At 45.9% G+C, this 24,939-nt stretch overlaps 1 protein-coding gene across 1 annotated transcript in view; it reads right to left on the bottom strand.

Annotated features, from left to right (window-relative positions):
• THADA (THADA armadillo repeat containing) overlaps positions 1–24,939 on the bottom strand; it is a 317,064-nt gene that overhangs the window by 38,512 nt on the left and 253,613 nt on the right. Inside the window, exons 32-36 of the mRNA XM_082643116.1 lie at positions 17,181–17,560; positions 16,529–16,647; positions 16,041–16,113; positions 11,511–11,664; positions 7,546–7,677 (exon numbers count right to left, since the gene is read on the bottom strand). Of these exons, the coding sequence (XP_082499242.1) occupies positions 7,546–7,677; positions 11,511–11,664; positions 16,041–16,113; positions 16,529–16,647; positions 17,181–17,560 (858 nt within the window). The remainder of the gene's footprint in view (positions 1–7,545; positions 7,678–11,510; positions 11,665–16,040; positions 16,114–16,528; positions 16,648–17,180; positions 17,561–24,939) is intronic.

The raw sequence follows: 24,939 nt of genomic DNA on the forward strand, positions 1-24,939 counted from the left end.
GGCTGGAGGTTTTCGCAGAAGTCCAGGTGAGAGATGCTGGTGGCTTGAACTAGCACGTTAAACAAGCCTTGTGGACAGACACTTTGTAAATACTTGTTGAGTGAATGAATGAATGAATGAATGAATGAATGAATATGTGTGATGTCACCACTTTTCGCCTCATACTTAAGTAGTAAAAGAAAAACCTGTGGTTTATCTAGGTAAGAGTAAGAGGAGGAGTGAGAAAACAATTTAGAATTTAAAAATAGGCACAGGGGCTTCCCTGGTGGCGCAGTGGTTGGGAGTCCGCCTGCTGATGCGGGGGACACGGGTTCGTGCCCCAGTCTGGGGGGATCCCACATGCCGCGGAGCGGCTGGGCCCGTGAGCCATGGCCGCTAGGCCTGCACTTCCGGAGCCTGTGCTCCACAGGGGGAGAGGCCACAGCAGTGAGAGGCCTGCATACCGCAAAAAAAAAAAAATAGGCACAAAGAAATGAGAGAGGCAAGTAAGTTTAGCTTGTCCCCAGGGGCATTTAGGTCAGGCTTGGAGGCAGTTATGAGGGGAATTCTAGTGTGGTGGTCACTCTTCTCCAGAAAAAGGTACTTGGTACATGCCCAAGAGATTATACTCACAGAGCTTAAAGGCCGTCTAAAATGGAGGCTGGGGCCAGGCTCTGGTACCTCTAAACAGAAAAGACACCTTGGAGACAGTGTATCTGAGCAGATTAGGAAAGAAGCTATCGGAAGGCAGAGGGAGGACTGAGGCCAGACCTGGAGGACCTGACCCTGGGAACTCGGAAAAGCGCAGGGCCTTCAGCTGGGCACGTGGCTGGTGCGGCAGGAGGACTTGGTGGGCAGCTCTGGAGGTTCCAGGGATGCAACCATCTGCAACCCAGCATGAAGCCCACAGGCCTGGGGCTTTGCTGACGGGGCCGCTGTGTAATGTCACAGTGACCCGACCCCCCTCCCTGCTTGGTCAAGGGATGGAGCGTGGGAGCTGTGTTCACACTCTCATGCTGTCCCTCGGGTGATGACGGGGTGTGTGTCTGTGTGAGAGGTGGGGTGTATGTGGCAGAGGGAGGAATACATCTGGGGGGAAACTGACCAGGTGTCTGCTCTCTTCTTCTTCATCTTGCCCCGCTATATGACTGTTTCCACTCAGCCCCACAATGCCACCTGCCTCCTGCCCTGTTCTCTAACCTCTAGTCTCAATTTTGCTACATTTTGCTCCTCCTTCCCCTCTTCCACCTCCCTGCTAAGCTCCCTCACTATTCCAGAGTCTCTGTGGGTCCTGGTGCAGAGCATGGAGGCTCCTGCAGTGTCTCCCGGTTACCCCAGGGCCGCGGCCCACAGCCCCAGCCTGGCTCTCTGGCCCTGCAGTCTGAGACTCAGACCCGAGTGGTATGAGTGAGGAAGGACCAAATAGTACGGCAGGGCTACCAGCTCTTATCCCACAAGCCCCATACAGTGAGTCGTTCAGAAGGACGGCCTTTCCAGTTTGTCCGAATCAATGAACACCACGGCCCCTTGGGCCAGCTCTAGCAGGGAGGGTCAGTCTGCCTGTTTTGGAGCTTTGTTGTTTCAAGGGGCACTCTAATCTCCTTGGGGAACTCGGGACTGACAGACTATTACTGACTGTTAGGCGGCCTGCTGTGGTGGAAGATCAGCCCATCAATGCCCATTGAGCACCTACTGTGTACCTAATAGAAGACAGTCTCTAAGCTCACAGGAGAGTTGGGAAGATAAAACTAAATAAAGTATATGAAGGAGAAAATAATAAAAGAGTAGAAAATCAAGGGCTATTTATAACCAAATGCTGCAGGGATTCAGAAAAAACGAGAGATCCTGGAGGGTAGGGCCATCGTAGAGAAGATGGGATTTAATGTGTCACCACTAAACATTTATATCTGGCAGAATGAGCAGAAGTTTTATGATTTGTGTGTGTGTGTGTGGGGGGGGTGCGTGGTGGGAGGGAGGGATCGGAACTCCCTGGAGCCAGTACTCCAAGGAAAAGACCCACCCATCGCTCACACGTGTGAGGACATGTGCGCTCGCTTCTCTCTCCCCTGCTCTAAGATGTCTCTCTTTCTTTCTCAGAAGTCTTTTACATTCTCTTCATTAGAAAGTTTCTACCTTTTATGTCAATTACAGCTAAATACAAAAAGTTTCTGCCGAGAAGTCATCCTTCTTGAACCTACACACTGACAGTGATTTGAGGTCTGGGTCCCCCTTCAAATTCCTTGTTAACTGGCTTCTCTTTCTTTTCCTGCAACAACTAAAGCGACTGCTGGGTATCAGAAACTTTCTTTGAATCTCATAAATGGAAACAGGGAAAGGGAGGAGGCCTCCTGAATCAGGCGGCAAACGCAGGATGAAGCTGGAAGAGGAGGGAGGGAGGGAGATCCCGAGCTGGAGAGGGTGCGGTGCCGGTGCCGGAGGAAAGGGCTTCAGAACAGCCCCCTGCCTGCCGGCAGCCCCTCCCACCCATCTCCTGCTCAGAGAGCCCCCTGCTCCGCAAGGTGAGCACGCAGGGTTCCGCCCGAGGGCCTCCAGATTGAGCCATCTCTGTGGGACCCCTCAGGTCAGAGCCTTCTATCCTCTTACTCTGGAGTCCTCAAGTCTGACACTAGCCTATCGAGTTAGACCCAACAGAGACCCTGTAACAGAGACAAAGGGTTCTACATCAAAGAGAGGCCATGCAGATGCCAACAGTTACATACAGGATGGATAAACAACAAGGTCCTACTGTACAGCACAGGGAATGATATCCAGTATCCTGTGATAAACCATAATGGAAAAGAATATATGTATGTATAACTCGATAATCATTTTGCTGTGCAGCAGAAATTAACACAACATTATAAATCAACTATACTTCAATACAATTAAAAAAAAAAAGGCTACAGAATAACCCCGCATTGCTGAATTCTGGCCATCTTCTAGACCTCTGGGTGGGGTGCTTTTTTTAAAGGTGCTTTTTCATCCTCTCCTCCTCCTAAACAGGCTGTTAAAATTCGTACCTTCACAGGGGCCTCTCCTGTTGCTTCCACCCAGAACTCTGTCTGCCTCACTTGAGAATCACACAAAGCTAGTGATTTAAATTTAAATAGTGTCCAGGTTGGTTTCTTCCCTCACACGGAAGCCCTTGTTCAAATGAGCTCTGATGTGAAATCCTGATATATGAGTCTATAAGACAGATGTGAGCGAGCTGCTCAGGCACAAGTGGGAGAGCCCGGGAAGTGGGAGCGGCCGAGCTACAGCCTTGAGTGTCTCCTGCTCTTGAAACGAGAGCTCTTTCCAGAGCATTTCAAGGCTTGAAGTCAAGTCAGAGCAGGGGCAGGAGAGAGGTGGAGGCCCACCTGGAGTCCTGCCCGTACACTGTCTCTTCCCGGCTGTGAACTTCAATCCCCTCCTCTTGAGCCCTAGATGTGCCATTTCTTCTGTCCTCTTGGCGTGCTGTGACGGGCACAGAGGGGAGGGGAGGGGCAGGGAGGGTCCCGCTGCTGGGGCTTCCTCCCATCTAAAGCTGAAGGGGCCTCAGGGGTGCTCAGAGGGTTGTTAATAGCCTATGAGTTCCACCTTCCAGGTGACCATGTTGGGTGGCGCACATGCAGGAGGACAGCAGAAGAACTCGGCAGGCAAGAAGGTGACCAACAAATCCATCCTCACAAGGGCTATCTAAACACTGAGTTATTTCCAGAATCATGAACTAATGCACACCACAAATCTCCACCTAAAGCCAGCCGTGTGCACAGCGACTGGTTTCACGCTTGCCTCTTCCACGGTTTCTAGCCAGAGCTACCAACACCAGCAGCTGCCCTGTGACGGCCTGCCGGGGGCTCCCAGGGGCACTGCGCCGTGTGCTGGAGAGGGCAGGACAGAGCCGGACAGCGCACTCTGTTCCTCCAGCTGATAAAGGTCCCCCTTTGCCCTCTCAGTTTCCACTGCCCATCTCTCCAAGGCCTAAGGAATACTCTGTCCCAGATCACAGTGACTTGTGGCCTCTAAGTGCCTTTCCCAGTTCCAGGAAGTTTCACTTCCTGGAACGTGATAGCCCAACTGCTTTGTCAGTGCCTGAGGCACGTCGAGGTGTTTGAAACCTTGAGGTCGTCTCTGCTTTCCCTTCTCTCCCACCGCCCACAAGCACAGCCCCCAAATCCTCTTGAGTCTACCCCATGCTCTCTCCACCCCATCACCACGGATGGTGGCTCATGAGGACTCTTGCTACCAGCTCCCAGTTGACCTCCTGACTCACCCCCACTGACTCAGCCCCAGCCCTGATCCATCTCATGCACAGCTGCCAGAAAGAGCCCCTCACACCCACGTTCCTGGCAACACTACTCCTCTGTGTGAAAGCCTCTCCAGCCTCCCTTCGCCTACAAGAGGAGGTCCTTGGCTTGGCATTCAAAGCCATCCCAAGTGTGGCCACTCCTGCCTTTCTAGCTTTGCCTCCCACTCCACCCCCCTGGCCTCAGCCTATGTTCTGGCCACACAAGTCCACTTGCTGCTCCCCAATCGGCTCCCAAGTTGCCCCCAACTCCAGGTTTGGCTCCGGCTTTTCCTTCCGTGTTGAAATGTTCTCATCTGCCACTTATCCCTTCTTCTGGGCCAGCGCCACTCTCAGGAACCTCCCTAGACCCCACAACCAAAATGCACCTCCATCTCTCCACGTCCCCAGCAGGCTGTCAGTATGAGCACAGAGCTCTTTCTTCCCCATCCAGCCCTCATTTACAGGATGAGATCTCAGAGGCAAGGAGTCCTCATGATTTCTTTCTTTCTTAGGAGGAGAAGTAAGAATTAATTTAACAATATTTAGTCTTCTCAAAGAAGACATTAAATATTAACATAATTTAATATTATGATATTACTGTGGCACTTTTTAAGCCACTGATTTGAGGACAAAATTAATGAAATGACACGTATTTTCAAGGTATTCAAGACTCAGTAGTAATAATGGACTTTGGACCACCAAAGAGCAAACCATTAGCAGGGTATGCTACAAAACCCCTGTGTGCTGAAGGAATGTGAAGACTTACCATCAGCTGCTTGGTATCCTTGAGAGATGTCAAAACAAGACAATATTGTTCTAATGAATCAGCTGGCTAAACTTCTGACTAAAGTGAAAAATCAGGGGGTGATACTCAATCCTCAGTTACTTTTCAGTCTAAAGCAGAAAGATGTGCATTTTTTGCTTAAGAAAATCACGCTGCATTACAGAAATTCTGTTTAAGCACTGCTATCAGGCAGAACAGAGAACACACGGGGACATGCTGAATGAGTATCCCCACACGGCGACGTCATGCTGCTGAGATCTCTGAATGGGAGGTATCTGGCTTGGGTTTGATTTTTCGGATGCAAAAATTCACTCAAAATGAGTTAAAAAAAAAAAAGGTGGGGGACAGGCAGGATGTTTTCATGTAATTTAGAAGAAAGGAGTCACACTGGGGGTGTGGAATAGTTGATAAACCAGCCAGATGGTCTACCAGTATATACTGTGTTAGTCTTTTCTAGTTGTGGACTTGGGTTTTTTAAAAAACATTTTATTTTGAAATAATTTTAAACATATGGAAAAGATGCAAGTACAGCAACTACCTATCTGTGTTTACTATTTATACGCACACATAGTTTTATTTTTTTCGGAACCATTTGAGAGTAAGTTGCAGGCATTGTGCCCTTTTCCACCTTAATATTTCAGTTGTGTATTTCCTAATAAAAATATTCTCTTACAAAATCATAGTATGGTTATCAAATTCATGACATTTAATATCAATTTTAATCTATAGACAATATTTCAATATTGTCAGCTATTCTAATAATTTCCTGTATGGCTTTTCACCCCTCCAGTACAGGATCTGGTCCAGGGTAACATACTACGTTTAGCTGTTATAGAATTCTTGTCTTTTCACACCTCAGATTCTCTTTTATGGACCAAGATAGGGAATACAAAGATAGACAAGTAGGCTTTTACATTACTTACTCCCTCAGAGGCTTTCACACATGGAGTTTCACACGCAAAAGGCACTCAAAATATAATTACTGATTTCTATTTCTTGAGAAAAAATTCAAACCAGAAGGAGGGAGAACATGGTAATATAGTTTTACTATAAATGAACTGGGAAAAATTCTGAAAGAAATAAAAGTAGCAGGGCAAAAACTCTAAAGACTAGGAGGGAAGAAGTCCACTTATGAATTCCACCATGAAATGATCTTTCCCATCTTTGGTGAGAGGGTCCTATAGAAGTCTAGTGAGTGTTACGTTCCACCAAATGCTTACTTAGCGCTTGCTTGGTGCTCCGTGTGTCCTTCTAAGGACAATGCACAATTGGAAAAGGAAGGAATCGTTAATGGCAGAATTTTAGGTATGAGGACAGGGATGGGGAGAAGGCTGCCGGTACAGCAGTCGCAGCACCCATCTGGATGTTTTCCCACTGAGAGGCCAAGCTCATCCTGGCTAAATGTGCCCTGGAGCAGTATCACTGGAAGATGATTAAGACACCAGCTCCTTCCATACATGTAGAGAAAAGTGCCCAGACCATTACAACGGAGGACTCAGGTATGGGGATGTTCACACATTCTAGGAGAAGCTTCCAGGGACCACAACCCTACCCATGGGAATGAGGGGCCCGAATCAGTTACCAACACAGTATGGCTATTTCCCCTCCCATCCTGCTGTCCATTAAGGTAAACGTCTTTGCTCAGCCTGTGACTACCTGTCTCAAAACGGTGTTCTTACTTCTCTTTGGGATGGCTGACCCAGAGATCTTTCCTGACACCTAGCCCCAAGTGCATGGAATCCAAGTCCACCAGAGTGGTCACCCTCCCAGATGGCCATTTGCCCAGAGGCGTGACCTTGCTTCTACTCCACCTAGCCCCATCCCTTCCACCCAGCAGCTCGTTTTCCACCTGCAGCCTGGAGTTCCCTTTTGCTTCCACAGCATTTGCCATTGCATACAGGTAACTAGGGCCCAGGGCCCTAACAGCTCATATTATGAACTGAGTGGCTATGAGCTCAGAACCACCCACCTAGGCTGCTCCTCTTTCCATTCCCCTCCTGCCCCCTGGGTTGACGTCACCACCCAATGAGGAGCCAAGGCACAAAGAGGACCAACTTGACTTACACTCACCTGTTTCTTTTATGTGTAGAAATGCACAGAGGAGCAAAATGATGGATCTAGATCTCTGGATTATGTAACCACACAGAAGATCCAGACTTGGCCTTATTTAAAAAGGATGTCAATGTCACTAACAAAAGGCACTGTTTACTACATTTCTACCTCTGAAAGCAATTTTTCTCTATGATGTCCTAGAGCAGAGGTCAGCGAACTGTGGTTAGCAGATCAAATCTGGGAAGCCACCTGTTTTTATAAATAAAGCTTTATTGGAACACACTCACGTACACTTGTTTTCCTATTGTTTATGGCTACTTTCCCACTAAAATGGCAGAGTTGAGACAGAGACTGAATGGCCAACAAAGCCTAAAATATTCACTCTCTGGCCCTTTACAGAAAGTGTGCCAACCCCTGTCCGAGAGCAATAAGGCATCGAAGAAAGCTAAGAATGAGGTACCTGTTGACTGGCAAGTGTTTTCCTGTGACATGGAAGCCATCACGGTTTCTGTGGCTGCATCTCGGATTACTTGCTCCTCACTCTGCAGGAGGGTGAGGACACTTTTCCAGAGAGCAAGCGTATCTTGCAGTCCTAAGAAGGCCAAAAAGAATTCAAATTACCTAGGATGCAACTTACAAGCAGGTACAAATACTGTTTCAAATCCAGTACTGAATGAGCAACAGTTACTCCTTTTTTGTGGGTACTGCAAGGAAGGGAGACTTGAGAGTCAGATAAATGCCAGAAGAGAGAGGACCCTAAGGGGACAGGTCTGAAAATGTCCTTTTGAATAGGAAACACTTCTGGAGGCAACCAGCCCCAGGCAAGGCCCCCTAGAAGGTACGGCCTTGGCTGACTAAGGCCCAGCTGTCAACGGGCCTTAGTCAATGACTCATGCTTCTCAGAATGAAACTTTATGCATCAAGAGTGCTTTGGGGAAACTAGCCCAGTGTTAATTGGAGTGACTGTTTCAGCTTATAAATTCTGAAAGCAAAGTTTCAATCAAGATTATGCTTTGGGGGGGCAAGAATTGAAAAAAAGCAAAGAACCATGATAAAGGCACCAGCCTGTGCCACGTCTACGCGGGGCCTACGACCTGACCGCCATTGCTCCTGGGCAGGGACCCCATCAAGTCCCTGTGCATCGTGCTGCTGGGGACCAGAGACCAGGAACAGACAGTGTCTGCCCCTGAGCACCCGAAAGGGACATCAAGTGGAGAACACAAGGTAAGGAGAAGGCAGGACTGGAGACACGTGGCTGTGACTCACCACAGGGAAAGGTCCCAGGGGACTGGTGTAACAGGAGGCGGACTGCGTGAGGGAGGGGAGAGGGGGCAGGGCCTCAAAGGAGGGACACATACTGTCCAGGTGGGATGGGTTGCCACGGAAGACCACCACTCATCATCCCTTGACGTTCAGTGGGGAACCAACCCCGCCCTGAGAGCTCTCCTTAGCTCACCCTCTCCCTCATCTGTCCACAGAGAGCCCAATATCAGAGCCACCAATGCTCTAGTCATACTGAGAGCAGCAATGCCTCCCTCTGAGGTTTGTGCTCTCCTGCCTGTTATAAATCTGGCTTTAAATTTTACTCAGTCTTTCAGAACCTATCCATTCTAATTGTTCTCTAGGGTTTCAGATTTCCCTTTCTTAACATTTTCTTATACCGCTAAGGTCCTCAATCTTCCCTCTTTAGTCCATTTCAATTTTTCTTTCTCCTTAAATGACTTCGGTCTGCCCTTGACTTGTCCCCATGCACTTTATGTCCTTTGCCTCTCAGTTCTGTGCCTGTTTTTCATGTTCTTGCAGGCCGCCAGCCACGGCCGACCTCCTTCTTCACTGCCTGTGATGCCCTAAGCAGCTCCAACAATTCATGATGAACCAGTGGCTTTTGCCCAGGACTCAGTTTCACTCAGAAATTCTACATTATTCCACACACATTTTCCTCCTATGAACCAGGGTCAGAGCAGCCAAAGTCACCCAGAAAATGTGCTGCAAAATGATATTACCCTCCCTGAGAAGTGTCACCAAAGTTTATAAACCTTTGCTCTTATTCCTCTGGGTCCAATGATTAAAGCAAAATTGTAGCAGGTCCCCTTTCAGTCCCCCTTTGGGTGTAAAAAAGATGCCTAAAAGTCACTTAGAACAGGGGTCCCCAACCCCCGAGGCTGGGGCCTGTTAGGAATCGGGCTGCACAGCAGGAAGGGAGCCAGCGAAGCTTCATCAGCCGCTCCCCATCCCCGCCCCACCGCTCGCATGACCGCCTGAACCCTCTCCCCACTCCGCCCCGGTCTGTGGAAAAACTGTCTTCCACAGAACCAGTCCCTGGTGCCAAAAAGGCTGGGGACCGCTGACTTAGAAGAAAGATGTATGAAGATACCAAAGACAACTCTTTCTCAGATAGATCCAGAGACATGAGACACTTGATTGGTCTGAACTCTGATAACACTTAAAATTTGAATCCCACCACCTGAAAAAGCAGTTCTTTTTTTTATTCTGTAAATCTTTTCTCCACAACTATACTGAAAGCTCCCCGGATGCAGGGACCATGATTTATTCTCCAGGGCTGGGCATGGAAGAGGAGAACAAAAACAGAATTCCCATAATGGATGGAAGAGAATCCCAGCATGGTTAATATGGGGGTAAGATGGCAGGAGAGGGCAGGGTCAGGACTCAGACACGGCTTTGGGTCCTGAGTTTTCCTTTTAGTAAACCCTATGCTTAAAACAAAACACTATAATTAAAAAAAATTTTTTTAAGTTAAAACAAAAACCCCTATGGTTTTTCAATTCCTTTGGGTTTCCTAAAGCTCAGTTTTCTCAACCACCATTGATATGACGCTCTTTCCTAATTATTACTCTTGAAGGACAGGGGGTGGCATGAGGAAAGAGACATGAAAATAGAGAATATGGTTGGAACTGTACATCTATTTGATTTCAGAATATCTCTACCTTTACTTCCCAAAGATGCCTTAAACTTTTTTTTTTTTTTTTGTGGTACACGGGCCTCTCACTGCTGTGGCCTCTCTCGTCGTGGAGCACAGGCTCCCGATGCACAGGTTCAGTGGCCATGGCTCACGGGCCCAGCCGCTCTGCGGCATGTGGGATCTTCCCGGCCCGGGGCACGAACCCGTGTCCCCTGCATCGGCAGGCGGACTCTCAACCACTGAGCCACCAGGGAAGCCCTAAACTTTTTTTATTTTATTTTTTGGCCACGCTGCGCTGCATGCAGGATCTTCCCCAACCAGGGATTGAACCTGCGCACCCTGCAGTGCAAGCTCAGAGTCTTAACCACTGGACCACCAGGGAAGTCCAAAGATGGCTTAAACTTAAAACTACTTTCAGTGAAAGGAACCAGCAGTCGTCCTAGTCATTTAAGCCAGAAGCCTGGAAGTCATCCTTGAATGTTCCCTTTATATTAACCTCAACACCAAGTCCTGCTGATTCTACTTCCTAAATGCCTTCGAGCCTGGTCTTTCTTCTTCCTCAAGGCCACACTTCACTCTGTCCCATTTATTTCTCACCAAGGTCACTGCAACAGGCTTCTTGGAAGAGGTGATGGTTAGGCTGAGTCTTGAAAGACCAACAGGAGTCAGTCGAGCAGCAGTTTGTTTAGAGAACTGTTCCCCGCTGATGACGCATGGGGAGTGGTGGCCAGTGAGGAGGGAGAAGCAGGCAGGGCACAGAAGAGGAAGGGCCTTCTGAGCCAGGCTAAAGAGCATTTAGGTTTTATCCTGAAGGCAATGGGCACCCACTCAAAGGCTTTAAGCAGTGGAGGAAAATGCTCAGATCTGTATTTCAGAAAGACCACAGAGGCTTTTGGAAGCATAAGGAGAATGGCTTGGGGGACAAGATAGAAAGAAAAGAGGCTAATTCAGAGGCTGTTGGTGGGGCTTCCCTGGTGGCGCAGTGGTTAAGAACCCGCCTGCCAATGCAGGGGACATGAGTTTGAGCCCTGGTCCGGGAAGATCCCACATGCCGCGGAGCAACTAAGCCCGTGTGCCACAACTACTGAGCCTGTGCTCTAGAGCCCGAAAGCCACAACTATTGAGCCTGCGAGCCACAACTACTGAAGCCCGCGCGCCTAGAGCCCGTGCTCTGCAACAAGAGAAGCCACCCAATGAGAAGCCCGCGTGCCACAACTAGAGAAAAGCCCGCCCGCAGCAACAAAGACCCAAGGCAGCCAAAATTAAAAATAAATAAATAAATTTACGTTAAAAAAAAAAAAAGAGGCTGTTGGTGAAAAGTGATTAGAGTAGGAGAGTGAGACGGTGGGAAGATCTTTGAAAGATGTAAAGGTATGGTGTATGCTGTCACCTTTCATCTTCCCTTCTTCTTTTAACCTAGAGCATCTATTCATGCTTTTACTGCATTTGGTAAGATGGACACCTCCCCCCCACCCCCCCACCCAACAGCGGCTCAGCGCACTTACCAAGAATGGGATGGGGGTTGGTGAGGAAAAATGGTGCAGTGCTGGTGAGAACTTCAGCAGCAGCCAGCCTGGACTCGGTGGGAAGATGATCTCCACAAGAAGAGAGGACCAACTGAACCCACTGCTTCAGGTTGGGGGCCACCAAGTCCCTGGTCTAAAAGTACAAAGTGTACATACAGCAGTTCAGAAGATGTGACATGGGCAGACATGGAATTAGGGATGAGCTACATATGCGTTTCCCAGGCTCCCTTGCATTGGGGAGTAACGTGATTAAGTTCTGACTAATGGGATGCCATTAAAAGTGGTATCTGTGCAATTTCAGGTCACATGTAAGGAAAGATGTGTGACCTTCATTTCTTGGGTTTCTCTGTCCTGCTAGTTGAACAAGGACAAGATGATGGGAGCTGGAGCAACTATCTGGGACCAGAAGATGGAAGCCACGTTAAGGACAGCAGAACAACAAGGTAGAAGGGCCTGGGAGCCCAATAATGTCAAGCCACTATCTGCTTTGGACTGCTTCTCTCTGGTTTAAGCCACTGTATTTTTGAGTTTCTGTTACATTTAAAGCAGCATCCTAACTAACATTATTGTTTAAACAAAGCCCTACTGTTGTTTCTTTATAGTAACAGCTTTATTGAGATACAATTCACATACCATATAATTTACCCATTTAAATACATAATTCAATGATTTTTAGTATATTCACAGATATGTGTGTACAACCATCACCACAGTCAATTTTAGAACATTTTCGTCACCAAAAAGGGAAGTCCCGTATACTTTAGTTATCATCCCCATCCTGTCAGCTCCCCCTCGCCCAGTCTTAAACCATTAATCTACTTTGTCTTTATGGATTTGTCCGTTCTGCACATTTCATATAAACTGAATCATACAGATGGCCAACAGGCACATGAAAAGATGCTCAAAACCACTAATTATTAGAGAAATGCAAATCAAAACTACAATGAGGTATCATTTCATACCAGTAAGAATGGCCGTCATTAAAAAGTCTACAAATAATAGGGCTTCCCTGGTGGCGCAGTGGTTGGGGGTCTGCCTGCCGATGCAGGGGACGCGGGTTCGTGCCCCGGTCTGGGAGGATCCCGCATGCTGCAGAGTGGCTGGGCCCATGAGCCGTGGCCGCTGAGTCTGTGCGTCCGGAGCCTGTGCTCCGCGGCGGCAGAGGCCACAGCGGTGAGAGGCCCGCGTGCCGCAAAAAAAAAAAAAGGCAGTGGTAGAGAGAAGAGAGATGCACTACCCTAAACTAAGTGAAAGCTGTCAAAACCAACGTGGAAATAAAATCCACCATATAAAAAAAAAAAAAACAGTCTACAAATAATAAATGCTGGAGCAGGTGTGGAGAAAAGGGAACCCTCCCCTACACTGTTGGTGGGAATTTAAATTAGTGCAGCCTCTATGGAGAACACTTTGGAGGTTCCTTAAAAAACTAAAACTAGAACTACCATATGATCCTGCAATCCCACTCCTGGGCATATATCCGGAGAAAACTCTAATTGGAAAAGACACATGCTACACCAATGTGCACAGTGGCACTATTTACAATAGCCAAGACATGGAAGCAACCTAAGTATCCATCAACTTTATCCATGGATAAAGAAGATGTGACATATATACACAATGGACTATTACTCAGCCATAAAAAAGAATGAAATAATGCCATTTGCAGCAACATGGATGGACCTAGAGATTATCATACTAAGTGAAGTAAGTCAGACAAAGACAAATATAATATGATATCTCTTATATGTGGAATCTAAAAAAATAATATAAATGAACTTATCTACAAAGCAGAAATAGACTCACAGACATAGAAAACAAACTTACAGTAACCAAAGGGGATGGTGGATGGGCAAGGCGAGAGATAAATTAGGAGTCTGGGATTAACATATACACACTACTGTATATAAAATAGATAAACAACAAGGACTTACTGTATAGCACAGGGAACTATATTCAGTATCTTGTAGTAACCTATAATGGAAAAGAATCTGAAAAAGTATATATATATATAAAACTGAATCAAAATTAACTATACTTTAATAAAAAATGGTTAAAAAATTGAATCATAGAATATGTGGTCTTTTGTGACTGGTTTCTTTCACTCAGCATGTTTTCAGGGCTCATCCACACTGTAGGATGTATGTATCAGTACTTCATTACTTTTTATGGCTGAAAAATATTCCATTATATAGATATATTTTGTTTACCCATTCATCAGTCAGTTGATGGACATTTGGGTTGTTTCCATCTTTTAAACTCTGGTTCTTTACTTTTTCTAGAAAGGAGATTATTGTTCCAAATAAATTTTACTTCCCCTATCAGCTAAGCCCTCTTTAAATATTCAAAATGAGATTACTGGCTCCTCTGATCATCTATAAGCATCTACGGAACTGAACTGATCAGTGTCTTAGATCGTGAGGAAGCTGCTGACTTGTTAACTTTTCTCTCCCTGAAAATTTTCCAATATTCTTCAAATATCATTTCATTCAAGTACCAAGCAGTGCCTCTGAGATGCACATGACAACTGGTTAAAAACGGCTTTAGATGAGAACGCTGTTTTTTGACAGACTTGTTAGGCTGCCCTGTGACTACTTTCTCAGAACTTCTTCTCCACCCCCCACCCCCCACCCCAGGCTGTAGTTTTTTTAAGCAAATCCTCTCCCTTCCTACAAACTCTCCTCCTGTCCTCCCCAAAACACACACATGACTTTCTTTTTCAGCTTTTGCATCTCCTAGTGACCAGCTGGCTCTGGCCCCTTGGCCTGCCTCTGAATGACAGACCCAGTGAAACTGTGTATCTGCTTAGTACTCACCCTCTGGTCTTCTCTCTCTGAATTTAACAATCTCCTATGTGAAGTCTTCCTCAGCTCTGCAAACACTCCCTCCGGCCTCTGGTTTCCCTCAGCCTCCTTCCTACTAGAGTATCATTTAATATCATGATCTAATGCTCCTTTTCTCTCATTAGACTGCCCTCCAGTCTTCTTCATCCTTGTACCCCCAGTACCTCTCTCAGGGCTGTTGGAGCATAAGGAATAGGAATCCACAATGTTATGGGGCCACGATCACAGTGTGGTGATGTGAAACCAAGATCTTCAGGTAATTTTACTGTGGTATTGACTGCCTTCTATTTATAATAGTTCTCTGATGGTGGCATCTTTCTCATATGCCCCTAAGTATGCAAGTATTTGTCCTAAGGCATCGTTCCAGGAAGCTGTTTTTTTTTTAAAATTGAAGTATGGTTGATTTACTTCAACTATACTTACAGTGGTGTACAGCAAAGTGATTCAGTTATATATATATATATTTTTTTTTCAGATTATTTCCCATTATAGGTTATTACAAGATACTGAATATAGTTCCTTGTGCTATATAGTAAATCCTTGTTGCTTATCTATTTTATGTATAGTAGTTTGTATCTGTTAATCCCATACTCCTAATTTATCCCTTTCCCACCCTCCTTTTCCCCTTTGGTAGCCATAAGTTTGTTTTCTATGTCTGTGAGTCTGTTTCTGTTTTGTACATAGATTCATTTGTATTATTTTTTAGATTCTACGTATAAGTGATATCATATGCTATTTGTCTTTCTCTGTCTGACCTAACTTCACTTAGCATGATATTCTCTAGGTTCATCCATGTTGCTGCAAATGGCATTATTTCATTCTTTTTTATGGCTGAGTAATATTCCATTGTATGTGTATATCCCATCTCCTTAAGCCAACTGTCTGTTGATAGGCACTTGGGTTGTTTTCATGTCTTGGCTATTGTAAATAGTGTTGCTATGAACACTGGGGTGCATGTATCTTTTCAAATCAGAGTTTTCATCTTTTCTGGATATATGCCCAGGAGTGGGATTACTGGATCATATGGTAGCTCTATTTTCAGTTTTTTAAGGAACCTCCATACTGTTTTCCACAGTGGCTACACTAATTTACATTCCCACCAACAGTGTAGAAGGGTTCCCTTTTCTTCCCCAGGAAGCTGTTTTGATTATTTTAGGTCCACCCCACCCCCAAAGACATGTCCTAAGACAGGTGGGACACATCTGGGCCTCCACACAAAGCCAGCTGGACCACGTTTGGGGGGGATATTTAAGCCTTAGTGATATATTTTCATACATAGTTGACTAGGATGCAATCCTAGTGACTTGCAATCCTTGGAACTGACTTGCTCATTCCCTCATTAGATGAAGAGTCTAGCGAGAAAAACAGGAAAAAACAAGGAGTTTGGGCATAAATGCACGTATGTCCTGGAGGGAGGAGGCTGTGTTGCCCTCATGGACTCAAATCAAATGTGCCCAGAACAAGAGAAAGGAAATGCCAAACATGGTGCTCAGAAAATTCTCCCCAAGTTATACCTAAAGTGAAAGACCAACATGAATGATATTTCTGTAGAAGCTACACACATATGCCACAGAGATTCTGCCTGTGGGACAGTTTACTTTTACTGACACCTTCCAGGGAAATCAGAGGACAGAGATCTGGACCCCAAAACAGGGGAAATCAACCTCACCTCCTCACACGTCTGCATGTGGTGGGCAATCACTTTGGAGGCGAGTCTCAGAGCTTCACTTTGTATTTCAGACCTAGGAAAGTCAGCCAGAAATCACACAAAACATATAATCACCCTGAAACTAATATAATATTGTAAGTCAATTATACTTCAATAAATAAATATGAAAATACATACATAAATAAATAAAATCGAACATTTTATATACATATGTTTTTTACAGATAGTCTGTAATCCATGTGGCTGTGAATACTACTGGAAATTTCTACCTTGTGGCTATACAAATGCCTCCGGAAGCAATTCCCTTTTGGTAACTAATGGGGCACTCTGACATCATTCTATTGCTTGGGCTTAGAACACAGGCTGAGACTTAGAATGAAATACAGGACCTGAGTCCTTAGACCAGGACTGTGCTCAAGTTCATTACATAACTGACTGATGGGACCATGTGTTGTACCAAGTTTGCACAGGGAGCACTGGAGGCAAACCTTTCATTGGAAGCAATATCCATTGTCCAGATCAAGAACTCCTTTGGGGTTAGATGGACACAGCGCTCTGTCTGAGGAAGCCACTCACTGGGGTCCATGCAATGGAGAATTTTCAGTATCTGTGTGAGCCAGATCCATGGAAAACAAACAAACAAATACACACATACCTCAGAAAAGTCTCCAGAATCTAAATAGTAATCATTTGTACCAATAAGGGACTCTATCTTTCAAAAACTGCCCACTGACTTCTTTTCTCCCCCTTAATAGCTTTGCGAGACCAAGACAGTCTAGAGCAGTGGCATACTGGGATCAGAGGGTAGATGCCATATTCCTAGGTTAGTGCCCTTTCCTTTCCAGGTGACCATCTGCCCCCAAAGAGCCACGTCAGCAAAGACTGCTTACTCTCTCAAACTCTATCTTTGGTTAATCTCTGTCATCAATACCATTATCATCAAACACTTTTCTTAGCGCTCTTTTATGCATGAAGCCATGCCAAGCATCGTGCGAGAGAGTCCTTGCCCTTTGGATGCTGAATCTCCTTCCAATCCTGGAGATGCCAAAACTGATCCTGCCTCCTGACCTTATCACTCCAGTGGGCTCGCCAAAGACTGTGGGGAGTGGAAAGGGATGGTCAGTACATCAGAGACTTCACCTTGCAGAGGCATTCTGGGTGAGTTTCCTTCATAGCCAACATTAAGAATGTCCCTTCCGTATTCCACAGCAAGGGCGGCAGTCCCTTCTCTCCTAGTCCCGAGGCTGCTGCTGAGAACCTTTCCAACAGGGCTTCCAGCGTCAGCAGGCGCACTTCAGGGAAGGAAGACTCTAACAGCTGAGAGAAGGAGATGGGAACGTCCCTTGCCTGCTCTCCAGCCTGGGCCGCTACTGCCCACACTGCAGCGATGGCCAGTTTGGTGAGGCTCTGGAGGTACTGGGGCAGGCCTGGCACCGTGAAGGTATAGGGGAATCCGGTTATCAACTCTGATCCCAAGATGATCCTTCTGACTTCCTCCCAGAAGCCAAGATGCTCCAGAACTAAAAAACAAAAAAGCAAAGGAAAAGAGGCAATCACTTTATTCAAAGTTCCACAAAAGGACATAGGTGAACACACAAGACTCTGGATACCCTGGGTGGGACAACCAGACGTCATTCCTGAGTAGATTTCACACTAACCATGTAATAAGTGACTAAGATTCAGACTTCTGGCCCAGAAGCACTTTCTATTTAGGTAATTCATAATTTTCCCCCTAGAGTAACAGAAGGCATTCCTATCAGAAGATGTGCTCCTGGCACCCCTGCCTAATAGTCAATAAATATAAACTCAGTGACCTCTTGAATCCTCAAGCCTCAAAGCTGAGCAGGATAAAAGAACACCTAGTCCACGCTTCCCTCAGGGGCTCAGATCCCCTCTACAGCACCTCTTCTCAGAGCCTCTTGGTAGAACCCTACAGTGATTTGGAGCTCACAAGACAGACTGTTCCACTGTTAATAGATCTATTTGCCATGAAGTTCTTTTTGGAGTTTCCACTCAGTGGCCCAATTCTGCATTTTGAGCCCTTTAGGCATTTGAATACAGTTATTATATCCCCTCTGTCTTCTCCAGGTGAAACACCCCTACTTCCTTCAACTAGTCCCCAGATGATGGGGTCCACCCTCTCTCACTGTTCTAACCACCTTCCTTTGGATGTGCCTCACCCCTCTTCAGGCATGGCGCCACACAACAGCACACGACTCTCCCTCGTGGTCTGAGCAGCAGGACTGTTGCTTGCCCTGTTCTCACATGAGGTTCCTGGAGTTGTATCACATCGTTGACTCATGTGGAGCATAAAGTCAACTGAACCGCAGGCCTTTCTTTTTCACATGGTCCACTGACAGTGGTGAGTCATCCATCTCCCACCTTGTACTCAGGACTTAAATCAAGACTTGTTTTCTTTGTTTTAAACTGAAGCGGATGCCTGTTAAATTTTATGGTCTATCTTTTAGATTGCTGAGATCTTTTTGTATTCTCAGTTCTGATCACAAATATTTATTGCCTGCTTACTATGTGCTGGGTGCTAAGTGAAATAAGAATAATGGCTTTAGGGAGTTTATATTCTAACTTGAGAAAGAGAAATGAATGACTAGGTGATTCTAATATAGTGGTGGAAGTGATCACCTGAGTCTTACAGAGGAAGAGAGAGGAGAATGCGTTGGAACCACCAAGCAAAGGTTCCAAGCCAAGGTTCCAAGCCAAGGTTCAAAGGTTCAAAGGCATAAAACAGAATGGACCACATGAGGAACTATAGGCAGTCTGACCTCAGCACAGAATTCGAGGTGGGGAACAGCGGGAGATGAGGCTAGAGCAGCAGCATGTCCAGGACATGGGGAACCTCCTCGGCCACGTGAAGGAGCTTGGACATTTTTCTGCAGGCAAGGGGATGCCATCGAGGGGTTATTTTAAGCAACAAGGTCAGGTGAACATGTCCACTGAAGTGTTCTTACTGCTGAGAGGCCAATATTAGAGGCAGGGAGCCCAGCTGAACGACTGCTGCAGTAGTGGAAGAGAGAAACGATGAGGGTGTAAAGCAAGGAACAGACAGGAAGAAGATGTGTTTGAGAAGCATCGAAGGAATAAAACTGGCAGCACGGGGGGACTGGCTGGGGAAGGAGTCTTGGGTACCTCCCAGAACCCAGATCTTCATACAGCACATTCATCATCCAATGGAAGCTGGGTAAACCTCAATTGGACAAGCAGGCTGTAAGTTATCACTAAAAATGTGGACTGGACCAGCGTGGAGGACAGAGGGCGTTGGTGAGTATTACAGTTGGCTCCCTGCCGGCCCCATCCCCCGCCCCACTCCAAGCTCTCATCAATTCATTAACCAGCTCTCTTAGGGTCTAGGTATTCCCCAGTTATGAATCCTCCTAACTCTACCATTCTGCTCACATGTTATCTACAAGAACATCAGGAGAGACTTCATCAAATGCCTTGCTGAAATTTAGACATCTCATAACTCAGTGAACACTACTGACTCGTAGAAGACGATCACAAACAGAATAAAAATGTAAAAGATTAAAGTAACAGTTGGAAAAAACTCACTTGGAATTGAAATATTACATAGGCTTGCAGTAATCCAGGAATTATTGCAATAATAAATAATAAAAATATAGACTATTCCTGTTACACATCAAACTTCAAAAAGAAGTTTCTCCAAAGAGGCAAAAGAGGGGCTTGGGCTCCTGTATGATGGTGCCCCTAGGGGCCACCACCCCCTACCTGCTAGCTGTGCTTGTAGACACACCGCTGCTCTTAACCCAGACTCTGCTGAGGTCTAAGTTCCAGCAGGAGGGCAGCCTTCTTTGCAAAGCAGCAGGGAAAACCCCAGGTGTCAGGATCCTCAACTTTTGTGTCATGATCTGTATTTTCAATGCCTAAAAACCTAATCCCGGTATAATTTAGAAATGAGAAGACCACACTCCAGTGATCTCCAGGTGTCACTTTCCTAGCCTTCCCACCCACTGCTACCTGAGGACAACACTGTATCAAAAAGGGATTTCATTCGTTAGGCTAGGAGTCAGAAACATGGCTCAGAGACATGCTCTTTAAAACATAATTAAAAACAGGAAGAACTGTCTTGGTCATTCTGGATAATTTTCAGATGAACCTGCTATAGGTATTCCAGGCGGAGTGTATAGTCTGCTGGACTCAAGAGCTAGGCACCCAGACACACTTGCTTCCTTTAAGACCTTGAGGAAGGATGACATGATCAAGAAGCCCAGGACTGAAGGCACAACCCCAAAGATAGGGGACTTGGGGCACCTGCTCAGGAAGGGCTTCTTTGGGACTTCTTGGCCTCCACTGCCTGTGGACTTCAGTATAATCCCATAAGCATGCATTAAGCATATAGTAGGTACTTCGGAGATACAGAGATTCAGAGCTGAGAAAGAAAAATTACCTGCTGTCAAAGAGCTTTAAAACTGATGGGAGCATAAAGACAACCACTAAAATTGCAAAATGCTTAGTACCCTAAAATCATTAGTGACAAGAGCCGACAACTATTGAGTATTAACGTGCCAGGCACTATAGAATATTATATATCCATTATTTAATGCCATGAATAATAATTACTTTTAGAATTGACACTCGTTGAGTATTAGTCTAAGCACTTCAACAAGTACTAAATCATTTAATGAAGTAGGCGCGGTTATGATTCCCTGGTATTTTACAGATGAGGAAAGAGGTTAAGTTACTTGCCCAAGGTCACACAGGGAATTGTAGGTAAAGGGAATACAAAAGCCATAAGAATGACCAAAATGAAAGCAATGTGCACTTATTTTCTATCGTAAGTAAAAAAAAAAAGGGAGGGGCTTTCAGAAGGGAACAAAATTTAAGATGGGCAGGGACTTCCCTGGTGGCGCAGTGGTTAAGAATCCGCCTGCCAATGCAGGGGACATGGATTCGAGCCCTGGTCCGGGAAGATGCCACATGCCGCGGAGCAACTAAGCCCGTGTGCCACGACTACTGAGCCCATGTGCCTAGACCCATGCTCCACAACAAGAGAAGCCACCGCAACGAGAAGCCTGCGCACCTCAACGAAGAGTAGTCCCTGCTCGCCGCAACTAGAGAAAGCCCGCGCACGGCAACTAAGACGTGATGCAGCCAAAAATAATTAATTAATCAATCAATCAATTAATTAATTAAAGATGGGCACTGAGGCTGCCCAGAGGTGCCTGCCTGGGAGAGGAAAGGTCAGGGCAGGTGCTCAGGGGAGTTGGGAGAGAGTAGACAGGAGAGACCTGCGAACAGGTTCGCTGAATTAATGTGTCAATAGAGGAGCGGCAGGGGAGGTTAGGTCGGAGCCACAAGCTAGGAAACTATCAGATGACATTCATGTAGGCACTTTCTCCAAACTGCTGCTTAGAAAAAATGTTCTTGGTTCTGCAGCAAGACCCAACGAGGTGTCCTAAAGCAGAGTTTCTCAAACTTGAGTGAGCACCAGAACCACCTGGAGGGCTTGTTAAATCACAGACTGCTGCCTGGGCCTCACCCCCGAAGTTTCTGATTCAGGAGGGCGGGGGTGGGGGCTGAGAATTTGCATTTCTAACAAACTCCCAGGTGCTGCTGCTGCTGGGCCACGTACTTCAAAATCACTGCCCTCAGGGGATGGTTCTTTTTTTTTAAAGTAATTTAAAATTTTAATTAATTAATTAATTAATTTTTGGCTGCGTTGTGTCTTCGTTGCTGTGCGCGGGCTTTCTCTAGTTGTGGTGAACGGTGGCTACTCTTCGTTGTGGTGCACGGGCTTCTTATTGCAGTGGCTTCTCTTGTTGTGGAGCACAGGCTCTAGGCGCCCGGGCTTCAGTAGTTGTGGCACATGGGCTCAGTAGTTGTGGCTCGCGGGCTCTAGAGTGCAGACTCAGTAGTTGTGGTGCATGGGCTTAGTTGCTCCGTGGCATGTGGGATCTTCCCGGACCAGGGCTCGAACCCATGTCCCCTGCATTGGCAGGTGGATTCTTAACCACTGCAAAACCAGGGAAGTCCTAGGTGATGGTTTTAATAAAACCATCCATGCCTCAATCCCACCCTTGTAGATTCTGATTCGGTTGGTTTGGAGTTGGTCGCAGACATCTGGAGTTTTTTTTTTTTTTTTAAATATTTATTTATTTATTGGGGTGTGTCCGGTCTTAGCTGCAGGCATGAGGGATCTCTCCTTGCGGTGCACAGGCTTCTCTCTAGTTGTGGTGCATGGGCTCTAGAGCGCGCGTGGGCTTAGTTGCCCTGCGGCATATGGGATCTTAGTTCCCCGACCAGGGATTGAACCCATGTCCCCTGCATTGGAAGGCGATTCTTAACCACTGCACCACCAGGGAAGTCCCGACATCTGGAGTCTTAAGAAGCCAACAGGTAATTCTGCTCTGTGCCCCAGCTGAGAACCACACTCCTCAGCTATGACTTTCATAGGGGCTCACAGGGTTTTTGGGATGGGCAGTAGGGGTTGCAGTTCCAAAGGGCACAGCTGATTCGAGCCCAGTACTTCACTATAGTGAAGAACTAGAAAGTTCACTGCCCCCCATTTTCTCTTACCAATAAAAACCTCAAAGGAGGGGAAACCCCCAAGAATTCAAAAGAATGAATAAAGTCTATAAAGGCCCCTTGCAGGCAGGCCTTTGATACTGGCTCATTATATACAGGTTCTGTTCGAGGGCTAGGGTGTAGCAGTGAATTAGAAAGACCAGGCTCTGCTCTCATGGAGTTCCCATTTAGATGTGGACCACAGAACAACCTCTGTCCCTCTGCCAGAGTGAGGGGGTCTCTGGGCAGAACAGGAGGTTGGGATTAGAAACATGAGCAGCAGCAGTGACTAAAAAGGATGTATTGCTTTCCTCTCTAGCATAGCAGTTTCTCAGCCCAGGAGGTACGTTAAATTTATCTGGAGAGTTTTAGAAAAACACTTATGTCAGGGGACACTTGACTGCATCTCTGGGGCGAGCCTGGTTTCACGGTGACCCAGGTGATTCTATTGTTCAGCTGAGGTCACAGCTACTGTTTTATGGGCTCTGCACCCCACGGCAGGTAGAGCTCACCAAGTGGATCTCACAACCAGGATTTCTTCCTAGTGAAGCACAGTTTTGTGTCCTGCCCTACCAAACGCATTTCAAAGTTGAGATCAACACCGAGTACTTGTTTCCATTTTTGTGAGTGCCTGCTGTCCGCAAGATAGAAAAAAACTCAAGTTAGTTCTTTGATGGCACTTAGTTCTTCTTCAGTCTGAGGTCTGGCAACCCTCTTGTCTAGAAGATAACTTTTCTACTTGCAATTTCAATTTTGCTGGCTTTGGGTTGCCTCCTTTCTATCTTTCCTGGAAAGTCGAGTGTTCCAATGAAAGAATCAAGTCCCTCCCCTTTACTGGCCCCATCTTATTTTTCATTAATTAGATGATTTTTATAAACTCTTGTTAATTGGAGTTTTTTCCCAGCCCTCCTTGTTTGGAATATCTTTGGATTTTCCCAACAGTGTAGTCATTTTAGTCACCCAAGTATGTGTGACTGATTCTAAACATCCAATTTGATTTCACTTTTGAAATTAACTTCTTTTTTTCTTCTTTAGAGCAAGCATATTTCTAGCCTTCAAAGGAATGGCTTATTGGCTGGATTCACTTGGAAAGACAATACCTCCTGCTGTGCTATGTCCCGGTTCAATGGAGAAATAATTCTCAAGTTTGGAATTCAAGAATCAATCAAATATCAAAAACAATGTGACAAGCTGGTATAAGTTGCCAACATTTTATTTTGTAAAGAAAGGATGTTAAAAACCTACCATCTATTATTTCATGAAAGAAAGGCTATCTGAACACCAAAAAAGTCATAGATTCCTAGTGTCATCATAAAGGACAATTCTTTTAAAAAATGTGGTTTAAAGAAAAATTTGCTATAGTTGTCATTTTGCTATAGTTTTATTGTGAAAATATCACCAGGGAGCAGCATTAGGGGACTGCAGCTTTGGAGAAGTTGATCAAGTTTCCTGAGGTTGATGTGTTTGGAGAACATGCCCAGCCTGAACAGAGGTGTCCTAGAGAGGAATGAAGGGACTTTGCCGAGTCCCTCAGGACAGCGAGTAGAGTGTCTGTGAGAAGGAGCAAAGTGGTCCATTCACACAATTCCCTCTGGGAATCTCAGATGTGTTATTTTAGCAGTTTTAGTTCTTTGGCGAGGTGCAGATTTCAGTGTTATGTCTGCAACCTGAACAGTGATTGCTAAATTAACTGGATTTCAAAGCTGCCATTCTCTAACCAACCAAGGTAGGGCGCTAACATCAACCCAGGCTGCTGAAAGAGGATTTAAAAAGCAGCACTACCTAGAGCTTGGTCAGCTCCTAGTTCCCAAATCCTGTTCTGTCATTTAGGGAAGTCAGTCTCCTCCCCAAAGGAGGAACACAGCCCCAAAGGGCAGGCCCATGGGGCATCTATCTTTGATTTTCTGAGCTACAGGTTTGTTAAAAAAAAAAAAAAATCAACGTAATCTTAAAAGATTCACGTTAATCTAAATAGCTTTGACAAGAGCATTCTGGAAAACAATGTGGATGATATCATTACCACATAATTATGGATATAGTGGAGTTTCACCATAAGAGCATTTAATTTAGGTGAATTTAACTCTAAGTACTCGGCAAACAGAGAGAAAGAGATTGAAAAATAACAATTAAAAGCGAGAGGGCAGTTTCACCTGACATTCCAATCACCAAGCATATCCCCAGGATGGTGGCTGTGCTGTTACCTTAGACAAGTGCCTCTCAAACTTCGGCGCACTCACCTCCAGAGCTCCTGATTCAGTAGGTCTGGGACAGGGCCCCCCAAATCACACTTCTAACAAATCCTAGGCGATGCTGCTGCTGATGCAGGGACCACACTTTAAGAACCACTACTTCAGACCATCTG

This window comes from Mesoplodon mirus, assembly GCF_964341445.2.
Source record: "Mesoplodon mirus genome assembly, chromosome: 14".
In the NCBI taxonomy this organism is placed as follows: domain Eukaryota; kingdom Metazoa; phylum Chordata; class Mammalia; order Artiodactyla; family Ziphiidae; genus Mesoplodon; species Mesoplodon mirus.